The sequence below is a fragment of the Montipora foliosa genome, chromosome 8 (genome assembly GCF_036669935.1).
Source record: "Montipora foliosa isolate CH-2021 chromosome 8, ASM3666993v2, whole genome shotgun sequence".
Lineage (NCBI taxonomy): Eukaryota > Metazoa > Cnidaria > Anthozoa > Scleractinia > Acroporidae > Montipora > Montipora foliosa.
The window spans coordinates 14680050-14704049 of NC_090876.1; the positions used below are offsets into that span (position 1 = coordinate 14680050).

Consider the following 24000-nt stretch of genomic DNA (forward strand, 5'->3'; position numbering starts at 1 on the left):
AGGTTAAATTAAGAGAATAAATTATGGTATAAAATCTGTAAAACCAGAATTTACTGAAGGTAAAACATGAAATTGATTTAATGGGTTAAGGAGATATTTTTTCCACAAACTGTTTTTCATTGTTTCTGATTTACTGAAGAAGATTTTTACTTCTAAACCATTAGCAAAATTAAACAATGAATTATAAAAAACAGGGTACAGATGTACATTCTCCATGAACAGCTCAAAACTTCAAAACTGGCCCTTGCCTGGCCCTAATCTTTTAAACAGGGCAAGACGCGCATGTTGGATTAGCCAGAAAAAGAAAATACGAATCAATGACTTCTATCATTCTTAAACTTACCACGGATCTGAAATTATAAGCACTAAAAATTGTAATACTACATGAAGCTCCGTTTCTAAAAATCTTGCATTTGAAACATGAGTCAAAAATCGACAAGGACAAAAACAGAATTTGGACCTACAAGTCCAGATTACGTAATTTGGATGTACGAAGCACTCATTGGTGACTTGTTAAACTAAAATTTGTACACATAATGGCCGACCAAAACAGAGACTGAAGTCTATCTACACGAACTCCGATCCCAAGTCTTGAAGGAAATATAATTCCTTGCTCAAAAACGCAATAAATGGTCTCGGCAAAAAAACAAAACACAAACAAAACACAAAAATAAGAACTGACAACAGTAAAAATACTTACCTCTCCTAAGACAACAATTTAGCCATATTCAAAATAAGCTAGTGTCAACGTTTTTAATAGAAATCATATTTATTTTTACCTGGCCAGCTGTATCCACAAGTTCCAGGATATACTCTTGATTATTGTGCTTCAAATTGGTGGTAAACGCTGATCAAATTTAAAAGGGAAGTATTTATTTATTGATGGAGCTCAATAATAAATTTCTTGGCAGGTCCAGCTAATAATTAATTGTAAAACAAAGTAGCATGTCCCAGAAAATTCTAGCGGACCAAGAGCGCACAGAAAAGGGCAACGAAATTTTACTCACTGTTCTCAATAGTAGGATCGTAAGAATCCACAAACTGCCCTTCTACGAACTGGATCGTGATCGACGATTTGCCTAAAAGTGAAAGAAAGTTTAAAAGCGAAAAACTTGAGCATAAGTCTCCTACGTTTTGACATCACAACACCAACGCGAAAACAGAAGCTATATTTTACCCACTGAACGGAAGCCCATGACGACGACCTTTCTCGATTTTGGAGGTGCCATAGTAAAGTAAAGGTTGGTGTGATCTTTGAGGTGTAACTGCGCAAAATATTGAAGGAAAGGAAAAGCGTGCTCTCCTATGCTACATCTTGCTGTCCGGTTTCTCCGAAAATCTTACCTAACCGGTTGGCGAGTGGAAATAGTATCCCACAGTGCAATGCAAACAAATTGAGCCGACTGTGTGATAGCGGTTATTACCAATCAATAAAGAGACTTCAGAGTGAAATAGTTTCGATCACGAGGCGACTCTTTATTGGATATTTGTGCGATCGACAACTTCTTCTCTGTGGGTAAGCTTACAACATCAGGGTAAGTTCTTTCGAAGTTTCTTTAGATGTAGTTGTTTGTCGGAATTTCTGAATTGCCTAAAATGTACGCATACTCTGGAACAAAAAAGGCCCATAATGTATTTGGATAATATTAATGATGATGATGATTATTATTATTCTACCATTAAAAGTGCTGTAAATCATTACTTTTGTTTTGAAGCTGGGGAAGCATGCCTCTGGGATCCCATACAGATTGGGGTGTATTATCACTTTTTTTATTTTGGAAATAGAATAATATTGTTATTTTTCTAGGATCGGTGCCAGTGGAACCTTCATCAAAAAAAGTCCAGGCATTAGAATCATCATGTCTTGGAGATTAATTTCTCATAGTTTCCTTGCAATATCGTAAAATTATTGTTTTTGTCATTTTAAGGTATGTCATTGATTTGTTTCAGGTACATTGCGCTTAACTATGGAAAGTGAAAGAGGCTTTGCCCTTGTACTTCTTTTTACTCTAACCCTTGTTAGTGTAGCATTAGGTGCTAAGGATAAAGATCTCTACTGTGGAGGTGAGTTTGTGCAATTTAACCAGAGATTGGTCTTAAACCTTTGATTCCTGAACTTTCCACAGTTTAGTAAAAGCATCTGGCATTAGGCAAAGTAAAATCTCTAAGTGAGCCTTTTTAGGAGAGAAAGGTTAACTCATTGACCAACCCCTGGGAATGAGACTTAACAGATTTCACTCTGTCTAATACCAGACGATTTTACTCATCCATTGTGGGTGTCCAGAGGTGTGGATGGGTTTAAAAGGGATCTAGTTTTTGAATGGACCTTGGTGTGTTTAACCATTTCACCCCTTAATTGCCTCCCACTGATGCGAAAAATTGTCAGGCGTAAAAGACAGAAATTGTTCCCTCTCAGGAGGGAGGGATAATGCATTTATAGTGTTTTGATTGGCTTAGCCATCATGGTATATTTTAACAATAATTATTATTCTACGAGGATGTGCTGGATATGAAGTGATAGATAACACGCTGAGTTGGTTATAATCATTTTATATCTGCCAAGCCAGAGTAGAATAATCGTTTAATTAAAAACTCCAGGATCAACAACTCTTCCACTGAAGCATCAATTTCTGCCTTGGACAATTGCGATCCAAAACGGCTTTTGTCTGCCATTTTTTCTGAGAGCAGCAAAATGTTTTCAGCTTGCTTTATTTCTGACATGTTCCTCGACCATATTAGGTACAGCAGCCATATATGAACTGATAGCCTGTGTCCGGCTAGCCAATGAAAATGCTGCAAATCTGATATCCGTAGTTCAGTTTTTAATAAAAGCTCTTATGCAGTACCACTTAAAAATAAGTTACGACCTTGCGTCACGTTTCCTGCAAATCTGGTCATGTGCTACTTGATTCCTGTCGCGTGCTAGGGTGGTGGGGGGGAGGGGGGAGGGGGGACTGGGGGAAATAGAGTTCCCCTTGTTGTGGTCCAGCCTTGTAATAGCACACTATCAAATGTGTGACCTTCACGACCTGGGTTGCAAAACTCAAATAAACTATAATGTTAACCCATTGACTCCTGAACCACGCCCTATTGATGAGTAAAATAGTTTGGTGTAAGACATAGTAAAACCTATGAAGTCTTGCTCCCAGGGATCATTTGGTTAAGGAGGCTTGAAATAGTTTCTCTTTTTTCACACAAATAAACATATTCTCTCCTTAGATATAGTTATGGTACTGGTAATCATATCAAGATGAAGTTTGGGCAGGGTATTAAGTACCCATCATAGCTTTCTCACGTCACATTTTCTTTCAAATAACCATTACCATTGCAACGATATAAGGCATTTCTTTGAGCCTTAAAATCAGCCTAAATTGTGTTTTTTTGAAAAGACGGGACATTGAAATCTTCCCATACAGCGTCACCTGATAATGTTAGAAATAATCTCTAAAATATTTATAGCACTTTTTTTTTCCCCAACAGAATTTTTTTAAAGTTTAAAGACTGAAATAAATTTCAAATTAAGGTTGTGTTCTATTGGGATCAACCGCTTTTAGTTGGTTGGGTTTTTTCGTGTTCGATTGGGAAAAAACCGTTTTCGGTTGGTTTGGTTGATCAACTTTTTCAACCGGCATCAAACTAGGTTGAAACGGTTGAAAAAGCATTGGCAGCAACCGCTGTCGTTTACGCGGGCCATTTAAAGTTGGCCTCGGGCTACTGCCGTGTTGCTTTCCCTCAACTTGTAAATGCTAAGAAGTCTGGTAATAACTATTCCTAGGAGTTACCCCGTTTCAACCAAAAACGGTTGGAAAAGTGTTCTGTTGGGAAACCTCAACCACTTCAACCGAAACCAGTTACGGTTGAAATGGTTGATGCCAATAGAACACGACCTAAGTTAAATTAATTAATTAATTAAGTTGACATGCAAAAAATTACCATCTGGAAGAAGAGATACGTGTGTACATAAACAAGTGAAGTTGCAAAATCAGGAAAAATGAGGGGCTTACAAGATCAGCATGTGCGCATATGTCACCCGACCATTCGAGTCCACACGCAAGTGTAGCTACAGGCCAACACAAATGGATTTAAGTGACCATCAAATCGTTTGTGCAAAATTTTTGTAGTTTTTGTGAATAGGAGATGTATGTTTATAATATATATTAAGAATTAGAAGAAAGGTGAGAAAAATCTGTGGTATTTCTTTCTTTCCAGTGAGCCATTTTGAATCAAGAGCTGACGCGAGCAACTTGAGAATAATTGCGTGTGAGGCTTGCATGCACGTGCTCATCTCAAAACCCTTTCAAGCCTCCTTAAACTAAACTAAGCTAAGGAATTATAATGGCAATGTCATTCACAAGTCTTTTTTTTTTATAATTTACTATAACAACTGGTCAGACTTGTTTCCTAAAGGTGGATGCATGTAGTGCACTCTACTTAAGTCCAACATGATCTCAACAGATTGCTATGAAATTCATAAGGAGAATTGCTTTTTCAGTGTGTCGTATAATTGCTGATGAGCTTCAATGGGAAATTAGCCAAGTTGATCCAAGAAAAACTCTTGAGGTAGGTTAAGAAAATAACCCAATTTCGATATATTAAAATTCAGTCCTAAACAAAAGGCATCATCTCGAGGCTCTGGGGAATAAACTCATACAATTCCGTATATTTATTCCCCAGAGCCTCGAGATGATATCTTTTGTTTAGGACTGAATTTTAATAAATCGAAATTGGTCTATTATCCATCTTTTTTCACATTTTTACATCTCTCATTTCCAGGACAACTCTTCTCTTTATCATTCTTTCCTTTTTTCTTCTGCTTGACTTGGAAAGAGGAAAGTACATTGAAGACATTTTCCACATTTTTTTAAAATTTAAACAATTTTAATTGTTGAGCACATTTATCCCAAGAGCTTCTGATGGTTCATCAAGGAGACAATGTAGAATAAAGCATTTAATTAATTACTGCAAAACACTGTGGGAAAAAAAAAACTTACAATGAAAAACTTATCATCTTGTGTGTAACAGACCAGTCCTGCTATTAATAGATAAAGGGGTTTAGGCCTCATCAACACTTACCGGTATCTGAATATTCTTTGTGGATTCACCTTACGTCCACATGTATCTGATGAATCGGGCATACAAATCCACAACTTTTGTAATCCAATCTCCAGAGTGGGAAGTTTTGAATGGGCAAAGATTTTGGAATTGTGTGGACAGTCAAATCCGGATACTTTCATTCCCAGACCGATGTTGTTACCAACTCAGATCCAGCCTGTATTGCATAAATATTCAACATGGCCCCTAAACGAGATGTTATCACTTCTCTTGCCACCAACTTACACCCTGATGGCGTGTGCTCTATTGACAAAAGTCACAGAGGCGTCCAGTGGATACTAGAACAAAGCCAGATACGTGTGGATGGGCAAATTCGACTTGAATATGCTACCTGTGGACGTGAAACTTTTTTAATCCAAAGAGAAAAATTTGTGGATTCAAAAATATCTGGATACGTGAGGGCAGGGTCTAAAGAAACTGTGGTGGTGCTGCGTCAATGGGTAAAGTGGAACACAGAAATGGGTTAGTCAATTGGGTTGATGTGGTTAATTGACCACCATAGAGAAATTTGAAAGCTGAGTCGTTTTAAGTGCTGGCCCTTTGTTAGAGAGAATTTGGACCAGTCATCAACATAGTTGATAAACCAATTTCTGTTATTATTGCGCCTTAATTTTCAAAAAATCAGCCAGAATGGTCATGTTTGTCAACTAAAACAAAGATAATATTTGCTTAAAATATAGTTTAATATTCCAGACCTGTAGTATCAATGGTAGTTTCCATCACCAGTCACCAGTCACCAACATTTAATTCACCGCCTTGTGGTCATAAGGCTAGCATACTCCTAACTGATGAAGGCAAATTTACACTCTGTTTTCAGGTTGAGAGTTTTAGAGTGGACCCGAGAGGAAATCAAAACACTAAGAAGGTATTTGATTTGAGTAACATTGCTGGATTTGCTTTGAATAAAGCCCCGTGCAATTTGGACGCAACATTGTTTGCCAACAACTCCCAACATTGTTGAGTGTTACATGTTGCATCTGTTTGCATGTGGTTGGGAGTTATTGTGCGGAGTCTGAAACTTTTGAGCCAACAACTCCCAACATTTCTTTTGTTCCGTGATCGCCAAAGCATACATGTAACGCAACAAGGTAGTACCCGTTTGCACAGCTCTCCCAACATTGTTGGACCCGTTTGCACAGCTCCTCCTTCACTGGCGAAAAATGTTTGCGCATGAGTCGCGCGATATGTCACGTGACGCGTTTCCGGGACGATCATTGGCTCTCGTGAAAAAAACACTCCCGAGGAGAACAGAAAAATGGCTGCCTTTTGAGAATCGGTAGCTTGTTGGTTTCCGTTCTTTTTAGAGCGATCAAGGCTAGTTTTAACGCCAGTTTCAAGTGGAATGTATTCTTAGAGAACGTCTATGTTGTGTAAATCGTTTAAAAGTCCAATCCAACGAGCATCCTCGGAAAATTTGCTCCTGGAAAATTTTATTTCGTGGGAAAAGAGCTGCGAAACAGGTGAGTTTTTTACGCAATTTTTGATGTGGAAAGTTTGTTGCCACCGGGTACAAAAAGTTACTGTAATGTACAGAAAGGAGGATTCCTAAGGTTTCCGTTCATGTGTGAATTGGCTTGTACCAGGTGGCAGGGAAATGGTAATATTGTTCAACGTGAAGGTTATTTTTTTCTGCGTTACACCTTACGATCGGCACCTCTACATGAATGATCAATGATTCGATCAGATATGAATTTGATTTTGACTGTGATTGTCTCATTGGGAACGTAACCCTAGTATCAAATATTTTAAATAGCTGCTTTTAAGGTCATTTATATTCCCTTTTCTGGTGAATGTCTAAGTTATTATACTTTTTAGCAGTCACAACTCAACGATCCTTGCGTTCAAGTACATGTAGTTACCAAGTTATGGATTTGCAATTAATCTGAGTTTAAAATCAAAATCAAAATCCATGTTAGTTAAAATAATTTTTGAAAGAACAGACGTGTAGGTACAGATGTATATAGGTATCTATAGATTCAGGTTTTTTTAGACTATTGTTTTCTGGAAGCATTAATGATGTAATTTTGGTTTTAGGGGACTGTCATGTGTTGTTGGATCAAGGAAATTCTGTTTTGAGTCAAGTATGGTTGACAGTGGATAGTTGTTCCGTTATGTGTAGATATCCTATGTCTGTCACATAGTTAGTTTTAAGCTTTTATTTCCTGTAGTGTATCTTTATTATAGCTAGCACAAGAATGTATTATTGCTTTAATATTGATTGTGTTTGAATAAAGGATATTGTTGTCTTGTCTTGTAGATAAGGCAAAACAGCCTCAGTTGTATTTGCATTATTATTTCTGAGACTGTAACTTTTAAAGGACAAACCATTAAAAAGTGCACATAGTTTGCAGGAGTCCAGGAAAATTATTCCAAATATTCATTGATTTGAAGTTCCTGAAGCAGGTACAGTGTAAATCTTGAAGAGTTTTATTTGGGAATGTTTAAGTCCACAGAATTTATTTTCTTTATGTTGAGAAGTACTGTAAGAGCTGTCAGGTAACTCAGATGGAAATTTGACAGACCTTAGCTGTAATTCAAATTATTAGTACAGTTTTGGTCGTTAGTGGAACACAATATTTTATTGGGACATTTTTTAGTGAGTGATTAAGCCATTGACTCCTGGGGATTCCCCATTGACAAGTAAAATTGTCTGGTGTTAGACAGAGTAAAATGCTAAGTATGGCCGGTTTAGGGGTGAAAGGGTTAAAGTGCTATTATAAGTTTGACTTTCTTTTTCTTCATTTGAACCAAAACAAGTGATTAATCATCACCTCCACCATGCTTTGCTTTGCTTTGGCTTTTAGAACAAAGTATCAAAGTTGAAGCTGGTGGCTCAAGGAGTAAACTATAAAGACTATAATGGTATTTGAGTATTATTGTAGAACAAATTTGCCTATATCATCAAAGTCATTAAATCAATGGAAATCCAAACATGAGGATGCAGTTTGCTCAGGAGGGGTTTTCCCTATAAAAATGGCAGGCCACTTATTGGAATTTTTTTAAAAACAACCCTTAAAGGTAACAGAACCTTGTTTTGTGGATGTAGGCTAAAGAAATCTGACCCCTTAGAGGAACCAGTTGTAAAGTTACAAAGGACTGGCAAATAACTTTTACTTATGAATTTTTCATAAGTAAAAGTTATTTGCTCGTGTACCAAATTGTCTTACAGTTCCAGTCATTTTTCAGATTGATAGCCAAAAATGTACTGTAGCAACTCCGCCAGCTGTTTGGTCTCAGCATCATGAGCAGTACAAATCCACAATTTTTTCTTCAAAAAGGAACAAAAAGAACCCCTGTCATTTTCGTAAGAGAGTCCCCCTTGGGGCAGTTTGTTTACTTTACCACCATTGTTTAATACTATCCAGGAAGTAGATTACAAATGGAAATAGATTACAATTTGAAAAAATATGCCACTTTTTTTTATTTCTTACACTTACTGCATTCAACTTTAATCATCTTTGGAAATGGTAGGAATGATTAGTATTCTTTAAAGCAATTGCTAAAAATTCATTGCACCTAATGTTGAAATATTTTTTACATCTGGAAAGGTAACAGGAGTTATTTCTGTGAAGTCTTCTCCAGAAAACTCTAACATGGGATTATGCCCCTTTCAAATGTAGCTTTGTATGCTTTTGCTCAATGACTTTGAACAATTATTACAGAAATATGAAGTTATGGAGTTTATTAAAAGCTAAATCTAACAGAAGGGGATGAAAATTATTGAAACCGCTGTGTTGCAACCAGAGTCCACAAAGAGAGGTTAAATAACTTATTGCACTGGAAGTATTTAGTAGGCCAGCATGAAATTTATTTTGGATTATAGCACTGAATTACCTTCAATAGGTTTTCTAAACTTTGAAGATACCTAATTTTATATCTTCCTGCTGTTTTATTGCTGGAAGATAAAATCAATTCTTGATTAATTATTTTTGTTGTCACATTAACCCACTACAATGTAATGAAAGCGTATTATTAGCTGTAGTAATATTTTGTTACAGTAAAATCCACCCTGCTAGTGAGCTGGATTTCTGAATGAAATTTTCAACTTGGAATACCGGTATTGTTGTTTTGGCTATTCAGAGTTAACCTAATCTATGTTTATTTCTATAATTTGAAGGGAAGCAAACGATTGGCATTTTTCTTGAGACGACTATAGCAAAATATAATTGCAACTATAAGGTTTCCTTCTAGTGTACCAAATATGAGGTGCTTATGTGACATGTTTGAACGACTGAAATGCATTTCTAAATTTTCAGGGACGTCATGCATTTTTTTTCCTCCGTCTTAATAAATTTGCCTCCATGGACAACTTGAATGGCCATTTTAACAACTTAATTTTGAAAGAAAATGCAAAAATCTTAACATTTTCTGCTAGATGCGGCCCCGCGGAAACAGTGTGCAAATATCTAGTCGAAAGAGAAACCATTTGGAAATTTAGTGGTATATTTTTTGCTCCACTTTTTAAAAGATAAACGCCTGAATTGAAATCAAGATGGTACTCCATTAGCCGGGAAACTCCACAAGCAAATTTCCACTCAAACACGGTCACAGCAACCTAGACTCGCATTGACCTTGAAATTGTTAAAGAAATTTCCGTCGTAGCACTGTTGGCTAAAAAGTACGGTGGCCACAACTAAAAAGAGAATGTCGCTGGCATAAAAATGCACTATGCAGTCAAAACATTCGTCCGTTTTACTGGCCTGATCGGATAAACACCCACTCGATGGCAGCCATGTTTGCTTTGAGCTATTGAAGTCACATGACAAGATCTCGACCAATCAGACATTTTTCGCCAGTGAAAGCTCCTCCAGCATTCTTGGAGCCACGCATGCGCATTACATATTGTCTCCGTGGAGATAGCAATGCATTGACATGTTGAAAACAAGATGGCAGCCAAATTTTTACAAAGTGTTATGGTCGTATCTTTCCCGTAATACACTGCACGTTGTTACATTGTTCGGGAGTTGTTGCGTCCGTTTGCACACAACTGCCGACAACATCCAACATCTGCAGAACCAACAATGTTGGGAGTTGTTGCATTCATTTGCACCGAGCTTACCATTGACATTAATTAACATTAACAATATTGAAAAGAGAAAGTTAAAACAATGTCTTCTTGTATTGTAACTTTAAAGTGAGTTCCAAGTTTAATTTGTATAGTATCAATCCACAGATTAACGCAAATAAAATCAAATCAAATGTTGGTTTCAGAGAAGAGGGGAAAACTGAAGTACCCGTAGAAAATAGAGAACCAACAAACTCAACTCACTTATGACGCCCAGTCTGGGAATTAACCATGCAGTGCCCAAAAAAAAAGAATTTTCTTGCTGATGTGAGAAAAAATACACGTGCGTCACGCATGTGAGAAAATCACTTTGCCATACTGTGCAAAACAACGTAAAAAAGGCCAAATTAAAGGTTTTGAGGGCAACGTAAGCTTACAGCACTGAATCGTTCGGTTTCTGTCTTGGACTGGCAGGATTTCGTGCCAAACGTAACTTGGCGAACGTTTATCCTTTCAAAGTGGAACCTATCAACTCTTTGTAATTTCAAGAATGCATTTTTTTTCCGATAGTGGCTCGGGGATGCTCGGAAAAATTCGACGATCTCCCGTTTACAATTTGGATGCTCTACCGCCAAGCTATAAGAGACTCGTGGTCGCTATGTAGGTCACTAAAATGGGCAGGTTGTTGGGACAATTCTCCCACCTCACTGTCGGACTGAAATTATACGAGTAGCCCAAAAATTTAAAAAAAAAAAAAGAATTCTTTTGACTCATGCAAACAAGTTAGTCATTCCATTACACTTGCATCCCCAACTATGTTTTAGATGCGCAACATTTGACTCTATTAATTTTAATTTAAAATCTATATTTGTCTCACCACGACAATAATCTGCATCAATTGTGTGGAATTGTGTATGCATTGTAGTACCTGCGGCACACCATTTTATTCTGTAAACATAATCTGTAAAACGGGGAACTTTTAGCTTTCTAGTTCAGGGGGCCAGTACTCCTTTTTATTTTGAGTTACTTGTAGCTATCATAAAAAGAAAAAAGAGTAAAAAATTCGCCTTAACGTGTACAAATAAATGTTGTTTTTGTTGTTTCATTCTTTACAGATTCAATATGCAAGATCAGAGACCCACCTTATAGAACAACTAGATAGCATGTGTGAAAAAATGAACTCTTACGCGGAATCGACGGATCCCAAAACTGGAAAGAAGACCTACATCAGGACGAGCTCCCGGTCAGGGGAAGCTGTTACACTCAGCAATGTTGCAATAAGTGGAGATATATCACAAAAACTTAAACATGCGGTAGGATTCATAGCTATAGTTAAAGCACCGTTACCTTGGTGATGGCTCAGAGAGAGCAATGGCAGCTCATGCATGTCTAAGGATGCCATATAATAAACAGCTTAATAACCTCGATCGTTCGGCCGTTAAAGCAAAATTTCGAACCTCGGCCTGGCTGTATTGATCTCGCTATCGCTCGGTAAATACGGCCAGGCCTCAGTTTGAGATTTTGCTGTAACGAATGACCTCACTCCCAGTTATTAAGTAATTATCCCAGCACGTGCGTCCTATTTTTTGGTACATTTCTTGGCCATGGTCCTCATTAAACCACGTGGTATGACCCCAAATATGAGGTTAGGTTGATAACATAAACACTGGACGATAAATTCTCTTTTTTTTCTTACTGTTAACGCTAAGTATTCCAATTTCGTTGTACGACAATTAGTACTCATTTACATGAGAAACTAGTAGTTGTAATCTGGCCCGGTAAGGAGAAATAATATATTCTGCTGACGTTTTCGTTTCTCGTCGACGACATTGTTGCTCAGGGCCCCAAACGTTTAGCCTGAAATTTGGGTCGGAGTTAAAAAAAAAAACAACGACAACAAAAAAAGAAAACAGAAGCAACCATTAAAAAAAAAAACAGTTTCAACCCGCAGGAAAGAGTCGAGTGGTTGGGGGTTAGAAACGAGTAGACAGTTAGTGTTACCAGATATACCTTACTTCACAGCAATCTTAACATATAACATAACTCAAAGAGTCAAGTGACCGTAATGCACCTATCAATGTTAAGCCAGATGGAGGAAGGGAGGGGGTCGGGGGGTCGGGCTAACCACGGGAGTTTGATCGTGAGATCTGTCCCCAGGGGTAGGAATTGTGATCGTACGTGCTGTCCCCACGGTAAGGATTTTGATTGTACGAATGACATTTAACCACCTTCACTTGCCACCGGGTGGGGATTTTACCAATTATTTTGTCCCAGGGGTGGAGAATTTGAATTTTTTAAAAATGAAAATGTCAAAATCTCCACCCCCTCGGGCTTAACAATGATAGGTGCATAAAATGTAGTTAACCTCAGTGGTGTCACCTCAGTACGAGTACACAAACGAGGAAGAAGTTAGCAACATACTGTGAGAGAAGGCAGCATCATAATGTTGGCTGATCTGATTTATTTGCTTACTGTTACGAAATCGGATCCCTCAGTTGAATGTACAAGAGTTTCTTTTTCGATTATCGTTACGACCAGCAAATTCATTTGCCACTTCGGCAGGCGGGCCCTGGCCCACGCGAACAAAAAGCCTCTGTTGTGGAATCTGTACCGGAAAAACCAACGTTTATATTTCAGAATAAAAGTTCAAAAGAATGTTTCATTAAGCAGTCCTCAATTTTTTTTTTTTGACAACTCAGAAAAATATGGGTCGGTGTTACGGCGATAAATGGAGGAAAAAAAAAGGAAAAGGCCAATTGAGCCTATCTAATACGTTACATGTGATGCTATTACGAATCGAAGAATATTGATATATCGTTACAACATTCATCAGTGTACCGCTGAAAGAATTTATTTTGTTTTTAGTGCGAGAGTATTATAGAAGACTATGACGATGACATCATCTCAACCTTCAAGAAAGAACGGAAAGATCCGCTGAGATACATGTGTCGTACAGCAACGGGTAAGCTCGGGAGCTAAAAGGGACGGGACGTACCGTCTTAAAGCACGGGACGTTTTTGAGTGAAGAAGAAATTTGAGCATTTTCGGCTGTAGGAGGAAAAAAGCATTATTCCCGGCGCACGCTTCAGTGTTTCGTCAAAACTATTCACCCATGGAGAAATAGTAAACGGACAATTGACCAACCAGAGCGCGCGCCTTACTTTTGTTGTTATAACAACAAATAAGAGCTTTGATGGTTGAATCGAACTGAACAAACTTCTATTTATTCAAATACATCATATTTACCAATTTCATGTCTGTCTCTTTGAAGGGCTTTGCATAGGCGACCATGAAGAATTCTCGGAAACCGATTATGAAGACGACGATGATACAGCCGACGAAGTGTCAGAAACTGATCATGATGAACTTTGACCTTTTCCGAAGATTTTGTGAGCGTCAGCAAATTTTAAAACTCGAATTTTACTCATCTCCTCGGACACGGCCGAAACGTAGTGAAAAAAAACCACGCGAGGTTTAATCTTTGTCAAGTTTGGCTGACTGACTTTGTCCGAGAACTCGTCACTTCGTCCCAAAGAACCCTGGACATTTCACTTGGAATTAATGTAAATTAGTCGGTTTTTGCTTGTAATTCGTCAAGAAAACCTCTCTGGTATAAGAGAATGACGTTGAAAATAAAAAGATGGACTGTACTTTCACGGGGCCGTTTTGTCATAGTCAGTTTACGAGCATTCTTGGTTTTCATGTCGCGTGATGTTTGTGTCGCAAACTTACACTTGATTACACTTGATTCAAACGTTGTCCGTTGTTTGAGTAAGATCATGTTCGCTGATACCGTGTGTGCCAGAGGGATTTTCTTCCTATGCCCGAGACAAGGCTACGCAAGACGAAGGCAACGACCGAAAGCTTCAGTCCTCGATCTTTACCTTCGTTTCAAGTACTGCTGTTGCCTCGGACTTTGGAAAAAAAACTCCTCTGGCACCTAGGGTAGTTCGCTGATCACGTGGGTGAAAATACTGTTTGGAGCGCTTGGGCTGGAAACGTTTCTTATGGTTACAATTAAGGACGGTCCGTACTATTGTTATTGCGCATGCGTTCTGCGCATCTCGAGATACTCGGATTGCCTATCGTTGGTGCTTTTTAATACAGGGATATTTTTGCGCGGTTCAAGGCTATGGGGAGAAAGCAGAACTTAGCAAGTGATCTTGGTATCCGAAAAGAAAATTGGGGGTAACCTCGCATTTTTCAGAGATAATTAAGCTTCAATTTGGAAAAAAAACGCCATACATTGCCTTGCATTTTAAATCTTTTTACAAATATTGTTGATTACTTATCTTCGAAAAATGCGTGGTTACCCCCAATTTTCTTTTTGGATTTCAATAACACTTGTTAAGATCTGCTCTTCCCGCATATTCAGTAAACCGCGCAAAAATACCTTTGAATTGCCCATTTCCGAGTTGCTTCATGCCTCAGTTTCAAAGCGAGTCCTAGTGCACAACCATTCAAATGTAAATGAGTCGCGTATTCTTATGCAAATCACTCATTTCCCTTACAATAGTTGAGCACCAAGACTCACTTCGAAACCGAGACTAACAGCAACTCGGAAATGGCCCATTAGTAGGCACCGTACTTAATGGGAAAGCTCTGGAAGTGCGTCCAGGTTTTTGGCCGGTCTAGTTGTAATGCTCAATTCGGCGAATCACTGTTTACAAATTTACCTCATTAGCATAAGCTCGTCGTTTGCAAATCAATCCTTTTGCCAATTAACAACCGGTATTCAAAGTACATGTATATTGTATAATCAGGTACCTCGGTATCCCATTTTTTGGTTTAAAAAAATTTAACAATTTGCAAAGAATGTGTGGGCTTATTAACGCGTTTGCCGCACATTTCCCAGTTCTTAATAGCCAGTGTTTTGTTAGTATATTAATATTTATCCGTGCACGAAGCCTAAAAATTGGAGAGATAGCTAAGTCTAACAATTTCTTTTAAAGTCTATCTGTGAAGAGCAAGACGCCTTTTAGAAACAAAGCTATATGTAAATTCGACATAATGCAAGAAAACTGAAGATTCCTCAAAAAAAGCCTCTATTGCCTTTTCCTTTTTCCAAACACGTAAGAAAGTCATTCTTCTTTTGTTCGTTTGGCGACACCCTTCTTGTTTTGAGTCTTGAAGTACCATTGTTACGCAATTATGTTTATCCAAACACACAATGCAATATAAAAGTTAAAATTGATCACAATGCTCAGCATTTTCATTGCGTTCAGCGTTTTGCTGCAGTGAATCTACTCTTTCGGACAATTTCACGCTTTCAAAGTACTGTACCATAGTACTAACTATGACTGTACGTACCTTTTTCTTCTCGAATACAATCTTACGGGTCTAACAATCGTTAAAGTCTCCAAGATTTCTCCACATTCAATCTAGAATATCGTGGGTGGGTGGGTAGATGGGCCAACTTTACTGAACTTCACTCTTGCCTAAAAAGCTGGTTTCCAGTAAGGGAGTGAGCTTGGCATAACAGTTACAACTACTTTAACATCACAATATGTACCAAGAAATACTTGAAAGTGTTGAAGGAAATCTTTTGGTGGAAGAAAGACTCCTCAACACTCCTGCTGTTTCAGTTCTTTATTTGGCGTTCTCGGGTCGATCTTACAGCTCTCGTTCAACTAGTTCTTGCTCTGACTCTATTGATCATTTTCAAGTTCCCTTACAACTTCTTTTTCACCGCACGTTTGAGTGTGCACTCGCTCGCTCGCTTGTAACCAAAGAAAATATACTTGAAAACCGGAATAGACACACAACTTCATAATTGATAATAGACGCAAACTTCAATGATTCCACCAAGGTCACCAAGATCAGACTTGATGCTGTCGCAAATGGAAAATAAATTCTGCGCATTTGACGTCGTTGTCGTGTCTCGCGCATTCCTTTACAGTAACTTCGCTGTTGTTAAATGAAGCGTGACTTGAGGATTCGGTCGCTAAGTAACCGCCGCACATGCTTTCGACCCATGGAAGAGGTCTCTTTTCCTGTACTCGTCAGCTCAGCCCAGTAAACACAAAAGAAAAGGGAGCTCTGCTAGCAGGAAACCATTGACTAAGGATGAAGCGGTTGAATGCACGGGGAAAGATTGCCAGTATCTGCAGCGCAAATTCTTGTTCTGAATCCCACTCTAGCTACTCGAATTCAATTAACCCTGCGCTTTGAAATTTGTATATTTTTCTTTTCTTACTCGTTGGCTCATCCTCTTTAGCTTTATCGCGAACTGATATAGTGATGCAGTATCATTTGAGGCAAATTTACTCGCTTTTGTAGAATGTGGAGGCTGGCTTTTTATAAGAAAATTATTGAATACAAGACAATACAAGCGCGATGACTTAACTGGGATATAATTCATTTTTTAAATAATTTTCTTACCTTGAAGAAAAAGGATCATATTGTTGACCCTCTTTTGACTTTCCACTATCACAAACCTTTAACATGCGCAATATGCATGTGCTTTATTCATAGTCTTCATTTGCATTAGCGTCCCCAGGGCCTTCTCCAACCTCGTTCCCAGGGTCTTCTCGGCTTTCAATATGGCGGCGGGTCTTGAGAAGACCCTGGCACACAGCAAATCACGTGACAAGATTTGTCCATCGAGGGTGGACAAATATGCAAATTTTTTCAAAATGGCGGCAAGGAATAAGGTGAGAGAAGTCTGGGTACAACAACTTCCAACAAACAAAATGGAGTACGAAGGGGGAACCCAAAGCTGTAGACTGTTCACAGTCCCCTATTTTTCCGTTTGATCGTCGGGATCGAGCACAAACTTTCGCCATCTTTGTTTTTAAAAGCGAGCGCGAACTGGGGAGAGCGATATAACTATCGAGTGGGTAGGGGGAGTGGAGGGGTTTTGGCAGGAAAAATAGGGAGACTGTCCGATCTTTACTGCGACTAGTGTTCAGCGAGTCCCGTTGCACCAACAACGGCAATACCTGATTGGTCCATAACACAATGCATCTGTCAATAAAAATACAGGTTCGAAAACAACATGGCTTATCTGGAGAAAGAATCTCAAGAGTCTCAAGTTTTCGAAAGGCTATAGTTTAGGCGACTTGGTGGATTAGTCCTAAAAGAGGAACAGAAGGAAGCGATTACGCTTTTACTGCAAGGCAAGGATGTATTGGCTGTCCTTTCTACAGGATTCGAAAGAGCCTGATCTACCAAACCTTCGTAATTGTCAAGCAATTGGAAAATGAAAGCACTTCTGGAAGAGATCGGCCCTCGTGTTTGTTTATTGTACCGTTACGAAGTGTAGGAGAGGAAAACATTAATCCTAATGATTTTGGTTTGAGCGTTAAGGGTTTTGAGAAATATGTAGATGTATTAAATGAGATGAAGAACAACAACTTTCAAGTCATTTACCCTTCCGCTGGGTAAGCTTTGTCGAGAGACTACGGTTTTTGCGGGTTGAATCCACGCCGCTCAAAAGACAACTGTCGCTGATACTTGTCGACGAAAGTCACACCGTTGAAACTTGGTTTGTGTAATTTTCGTTTTTAATACCACTGTATGTATAGATCCAGATTTTTAACTTTACAATTAAACACGTCGCGGATCTCCTGTCAAGGAAGGTTTTCAGTTACGGAAAGATGCGGCAAAGTTCGTTCACATTTTGAACTGAAATACGAAAAATACTGATTAAAAAAATTCAGATTTCAGCAAATTGTATGGTAAACAAACTCGCCTGACTACATCTAAAAGAGAAATCTCAGTACGTCTTGCGGTCGAATGTTGAGGGAAAAGCTGTCAGGTTTTTCCCCAAACGCGTGGATATCCAGTTACTTGACATAACTATTCCACAACCTTTTCGTACATGAAAAGAGGGATTCTACATGCAGTGGTATTAAAAACGAAAATTACACTAACCAAGTTTCAACGGCGTGACTTTCGTCGACAACTATCAGCGACAGTTGTCTCTTGAGCGGCGTGGATTCAACCCGCAACAACCGTAGTCTCTCGACAAAGCTTGCCCAGCGGAAGGGTAAATGACTTGAAAGTTGTTGTTCTTCATCTCATTTAATACATAGATCTACATATTTCTCAAAACCCTTAACGCTCAAACCAAAATCATTAGGATTAATGTTTTCCTCTCCTACACTTCGTAACGGTACAATAAACAAACACGAGGGCCGATCTCTTCCAGAAGTGCTTTCATTTTCCAATTGCTTGACAATTACGAAGGTTTGGTAGATCAGGCTCTTTCGAATCCTGTAGAAAGGACAGCCAATACATCCTTGCCTTGCAGTAAAAGCGTAATCGCTTCCTTCTGTTCCTCTTTTAGGACTAATCGACCAAGTCACCTAAACTATAGCCTTTCGAAAACTTGAGACTCTTGAGATTCTTTCTCCAGAGAAGCCATGTTGTTTTCGAACCTGTATTTTTATTGACAGATGCATTGTGTTATGGACCAATCAGGTATTGCCGTTGTTGGTGCAACGGGACTCGCTGAACACTAGTCGCAGTAAAGGTCGGACAGTCTCCCTATTTTTCCTTCCAAAACCCCTCCACTCCCCCTACCCACTCGATAGTTATATCGCTCTCCCCAGTTCGCGCTCGCTTTTAAAAACAAAGATGGCGAAAGTTTGTGCTCGATCCCGACGATCAAACGGAAAAATAGGGGACTGTGAACAGTCTACCAAAGCTGTAAAATTTGATGTAAAAAACCAAAAAGACGGATGGATGAATGCACGAGCAACGAGAATGCGGTAGATGACAGAGAAATCTTGCTTTTCTTTTCGTTTCATGTTATTTTAAACCAATGCAAGTTTATAGACGGCTGTTATTTCTCAGGGCTGTGATTTTTAAACAGTTCGGAAACAGCCATAATTTGCACACAGTCTCACACGTAACATCACAGACATTTGATTACCGTAAAATACAGTGAGCTAAGGTTTAATTAAAGCCCTGGTTCTAGCTATTTAGTCACGGAGGTGCGTTCGCCGTCTTCCGTAATGTGTAGTTTATATTGCATGATTATTTTCAATCAATTAAACCTAATTATCATTAATTTTTCATACACTTGAATGATTATCTGATTTCTTATCGGTGTATATGAGCCTTCTGGCAACGACTTTCCCCAGTATACATTGACCCAAAGCTGTTTTCCTAAAAGGAAGTATTATTATACCACATATCTGTGGTACTTCATTTTCACAATGAAACCATTAGATTGTTGTTTTCTGGTTTTATCTCTCATCTCATCTTTTGACTGCAAGTATTGTCATGTCAGTGTCAAATCAGTATTTTAATTGTCTTCTGATTGCCAACAGGGAACCACAGCATGTTTAGTGCCCACATTCTTACAACTTGTTATTGTAAATATATTTTGTGGTAAAGTTGACATAATCAAGCCAATGTACATTGTTGAACATGCTATTCTATAGGATTAGCAATCTGCTTCTTGCACTTTTCAAGCTATGAAAAGAACTTTTCCATGTCTTGTCCCACCAGTGAAGACAATGTGATGTCTTGGAATGCTGCTCATGAAATCTGTTGAGCCTAATTAAAAAAGGGCACAATTTGTGCAAGTCCTAAACATAAGCATCTCATCATCTTTAGCAGTTCTTGTCGAATGAGCCCAGGGTTAGGGATGGATCTTTGCTGTTTTATCAAACTGGCTTTTAATCTGCTGTTTTGGAGGCAGTGACAATGGCACGGTTTTATTTGCCTCCATTCCTTAAACTACATTTTTGTTTCGTTTCATTTACTCAGAATCGAATTGTATCTATTTAGAATTCAGGGTGAACTATTTACACAATGAAGTAGAGTGGCCATTCAAAACAGAGTTTGTAATTGAACATCTATGAGACGTAAAAACAAACTTGTGAACATGTGAACCTGAAGTATAGCAAATCATAATGCTGACAAGCATGAAAGTGAACGAAATGGGTCATAAATATGAAGTTTTCACTATCTTCTCTTTAATGGTTAATATTCATTGACAGGCTTCTAACCGTTCAGAGAGTTTGCGTCCACATTTTTGTCCTTCTTTGTTGAGAGTTTCAATAGACGAAGCGAAATATATATGACCAACCAAGTGACCCACACTACAGTATTTTATCTTTTCTCATGCCCTTACCATTCCAGAAACAAAACACTATTTCTTTTTGTGAAATAGTTTCTTGTTGCTGGTGAAGTTGCAAATTTCCTGTGCTTTGTCACATTCAATTTTATTTCCCAATCCCCCTGTCCAGTCCGCAATCTTCCCCCAAATCACTCGATGTACCACATCTTCAGACAGTAATTAAATGCCACAACTTGAGCAATGCTAGAGAATATTTTCAAAGCATGTTTTGAAAACGAATAATTCAACTTAAGTTATTGGAGTACAAGAAAACTCACAGGAGTGTGATGCTAAAAAAGTAATGTGTACAAAATTAAAAAAATACTGTTTAATATACATATTTATATTTTTAAATCAGAGGAAGCAAAAATTGAAGTCGTTAGTGAATTGACATGTCAATAAGACTATTATGATAAGGCTTGCAATTATTTTCAAGAATAATAATTATTGTTAAGACTTCACAATCTTAAATAACTCTCTTGGAAAATTACAAGATGACATGCACTTTGTTTGGGGTGAGGAGATTAATATTTTTTATTAATGAAAGTAAAAGGCAATAATGAAAACCGCCCGAGCTAGATCTCTCTGTGCACCACTAGCTGAAGAGTGTAGAAGGGATGGGAAAGAATATGGATTACTGCAGGAGCAGGTCTATTGAAATAAAACACAGGTCACATTCCACAGGTGAGTGTACATGTCACGGTGCTGCAGACAAATAAACAACACCAAAAGTGTCTGCTAGCGCTAATCACTCAACAAAAATGTTGTTTCAAGTCTCGGGGAAACTTTTGGCTTAGTTGTTGATTATTGGAGCAGCCACCTCTAGTCTTGACCTGTATTTAACAGACCCGCCTTCATTGCAGCTGTCACACGAGTCAACAGAACCACATACAACTGCTAAATCAACCACATCAATAATCTATGAACCCTGTTGCACAATTTTATAATTTGTAACACAATCTGACATCGTGAAAACATTGAACACTAGTAACAATACTCGCATCAGGGAATTACAATTGTGAGACGCCAAAATGAACCAAAACGTAAAGGTACCTACGAAATAAAATCACTTAATTACCGTAACGTCTTTCAAACACCATTATATGATAGAGCGATCGCTATGCCAGAGGTCGTGAAAAGCCAACGCAGTTTTAATTGGAATCGAGGCCTGATGTAGATCATCGTACAACGTGAAAAAACGGTGAATTATTTTTGACTGTTATGCTTGTTAATTTGCAGCTGCTTCTTACGGAACAGCTACAATTTTGAAAATGATTTAAACACGAATTCTGTTCTTCCAGTTCTTCTTCTGGCTCTCCTCACCAGCCGCCATCTTTCTTTCGACATTAAACCAATCAGAGTTCATGTGAGAAAAGCACCAATCAGCGATCTTTTTAGTTCACTGTGTGCCAGGGTCTTCTCAAGACCCGCCGCCATATTGAAAGCCGAGAAGACCCTGGGAACGAGGTTGGCCTTCTCCTCTGCGATTTTTAAAATGGCGGCTCGTCTGGAGAAGACCCTCCTGGCCAAAGCTGAACTCACCATAGGCAGCCCAAGCTCGCGTCACTACAGACAGCCGTTGAGAATTTAAACGCGTTGTAAGACTCTGTATGGGAAATAAAATACAGTCGATTATGAAGCCTAAAAATTGCTCAATTTAACGTTCATTCAATAAAATGAATCAAAATGACTCACCTCTGGTGTATTCTTGTGCCTTTTGGAGTTCATTTCACAGTTTCGCGAAGTCCGTGTTTTCAATGTTCTAAGACAAAGTCAAGGCTGCACACTAAGATTTCGACCGTTGTCAGCTCAGAGGCGGTTTGCGACTCGAAAATCCATCCCAGCCGCGATTTTTTCACGCAAAGCTAAAGCCACATCATTTGCGAACCACGGTGAATGTTTCGTCGTCAAAAAACCCCACGCACTTGGCTGGAAATGAGCATTTTCTGCTTCGATTTCCACGATAGCTGATGAATTTAACCGCTTATGATCGCCGACGAGGACACGGAGCTTGGGTCCGAGGTCAAATTAACTCCACCCGATGGAGGTACAGTCATTACAACACTTACCCCGTCCCCGCAGCGGCTTCTCGTAACCATCCAAAAGCTCCAAAACAAAATGGCGGCGAAGCATCGCGTGGGAAGCAAAACACCGGTCAAAGAACGCTTTAAGTTTGTACACGAGGCAGTGGTGGCTTCGCAGTAAGATGAAATATTTTTACGGACGTATTAATTCTGGAGCAGGACTTTTGCGCTTTAAAAGTACGTGTACAAAAATCCAAAAAAGTATCTCAATACAACGTTGTGAGCATTTGTAAGTTTATTACACTTTCGTACTCACTTTATTTAACTGTCATTGAAATCAGATTGAACATCAAAGAGAAAAACTCAGCTGCTCTTAAGTACAGAGTGAAAAACTCTTTGTGGCGTCATAGTACTAAGCTTATTCAAGCAAGATGATCGAGTCACATACTCCAACTTGCTATGTGAACATGAAGTAATGAACTCTATATAAGCTTATTTTAATTAGTCTGACTGAAATTAAATTATCGATTGATTGAATGATTTCCTTAATTCAGAGGCATCGCTTTTTATTAAGTCTAATTAACAGAAGTTTTAAATTGAGTCTTAAGCTAATTGTACACATGCAGTATACAGTTTTAAATGACTTAAAAATATACTCTGATGATCACGCGACCCAAAAACAGCACTACACACCCTTGTAATTGACCCTTTTTGGATCTACAGGTATGAAAATTTATATGATTATTAGGCTTTGGATTCAATTAAAAACTTAGGGGCAAAGAGAATCTAATTTTTGCAAAAACTTACGTTGTATAGGTGATATTCTATAACCTATTTCTGGCTGATACTGTAATCTGAATGTATATAGGAAAATGTATAAATAATTAGAAAGAATCTGGAAACCCATTTTCAATTCCTTGCTGAACCACATTTTCACTCAGTTCCTTAATCAAATGAAATTATTGCCTGATAACCCAAGGCTATATTGTTATTAATTTTTAAGTTGGGCTAGTGGATGTTCTTCATGCCCATAAATTTTAAGTAACCTTTTTGGTGGTGGGGGGTAAATACTTATGTTTTTTTCAAACTACTGAATTACTATAAGAAAACAAACAATTTTTTCAATTGTTAATTTATTATTTATTGTTTAACCTGGGAAAAAAGTTTGACTGTTATGTAAGTATATCCTATTTGCAGCCCACAAACCACAAAACTGATTTCCTTGCACTCAGTTTTTGCATGACTTGTTAGGCTTTGATTTACCATTGTCTAACCTCGACTACCAATTAATTCCAGTAAACTATGTTTGCCAAAATGACCTGTTGCATTGTTCTCTTTATCGAATGACATCTGCAGAATAATACTGAGAATGAGTTTATCGAAAGATGTGTTGTTGAATTTTAATTTTCACCAGACTAAGTGTAAAATGGAAGAAAATACTGTTTATATGCATATGAAATTACATAGTTATTCTACGTCTTAATTCTCAAGTGTATTGGTTGGAAGGGGGGGGGGGGGGGCTCAATGATGCATTGTAAAACTAAAACCAGAGTAAGGACTCTGGTCAATCCCAATGAGCACAGACCATCAAATGAAGCAATCAAATAAACTTGTATATATGTAAGTGATGCAAAGTGCGAGAAAGGGATTAGTGACAACCTGTTAAGATTGGTACTGCTTAAAATGCTTCTGATTGGTTGAAAAGATGGCAGAAGGTTTTTTTAAACTGATCATGTAATAATGCATAATCATTTAAGCACTGAAATAAATGCCCCTATGTTGCATTT

General features: G+C 38.3%; 1 protein-coding gene and 2 long non-coding RNA genes across 3 annotated transcripts; 1 reads left to right on the plus strand and 2 right to left on the minus strand.

Annotated features, from left to right (window-relative positions):
* Window positions 1–721: 721 nt before the first annotated feature.
* On the minus strand, window positions 722–1341 carry LOC137967580 (uncharacterized). Its single transcript, XR_011116542.1, has 3 exons — window positions 1178–1341; window positions 1008–1079; window positions 722–847 (listed from the first exon to the last, which is right to left on the minus strand). It is a non-coding gene; the product is annotated as an uncharacterized lncRNA (long non-coding RNA).
* Window positions 1342–1398: 57 nt separating this feature from the next.
* On the plus strand, window positions 1399–13767 carry LOC137967579 (protein canopy homolog 2-like). The gene is made up of 7 exons (XM_068814091.1): window positions 1399–1535; window positions 1951–2064; window positions 4493–4560; window positions 5930–5977; window positions 11233–11430; window positions 12983–13079; window positions 13389–13767. Exons 2-7 carry the CDS (start codon window positions 1968–1970, stop codon window positions 13487–13489), a joined length of 609 nt encoding a protein of 202 aa, XP_068670192.1. The 5' UTR covers window positions 1399–1535; window positions 1951–1967; the 3' UTR covers window positions 13490–13767.
* A 6257-nt stretch (window positions 13768–20024) lies between these two features.
* On the minus strand, window positions 20025–22175 carry LOC138013228 (uncharacterized). The gene is made up of 2 exons (XR_011125192.1): window positions 21885–22175; window positions 20025–21795 (listed from the first exon to the last, which is right to left on the minus strand). It is a non-coding gene; the product is annotated as an uncharacterized lncRNA (long non-coding RNA).
* Between the last annotated feature and the right edge of the window lie 1825 nt (window positions 22176–24000).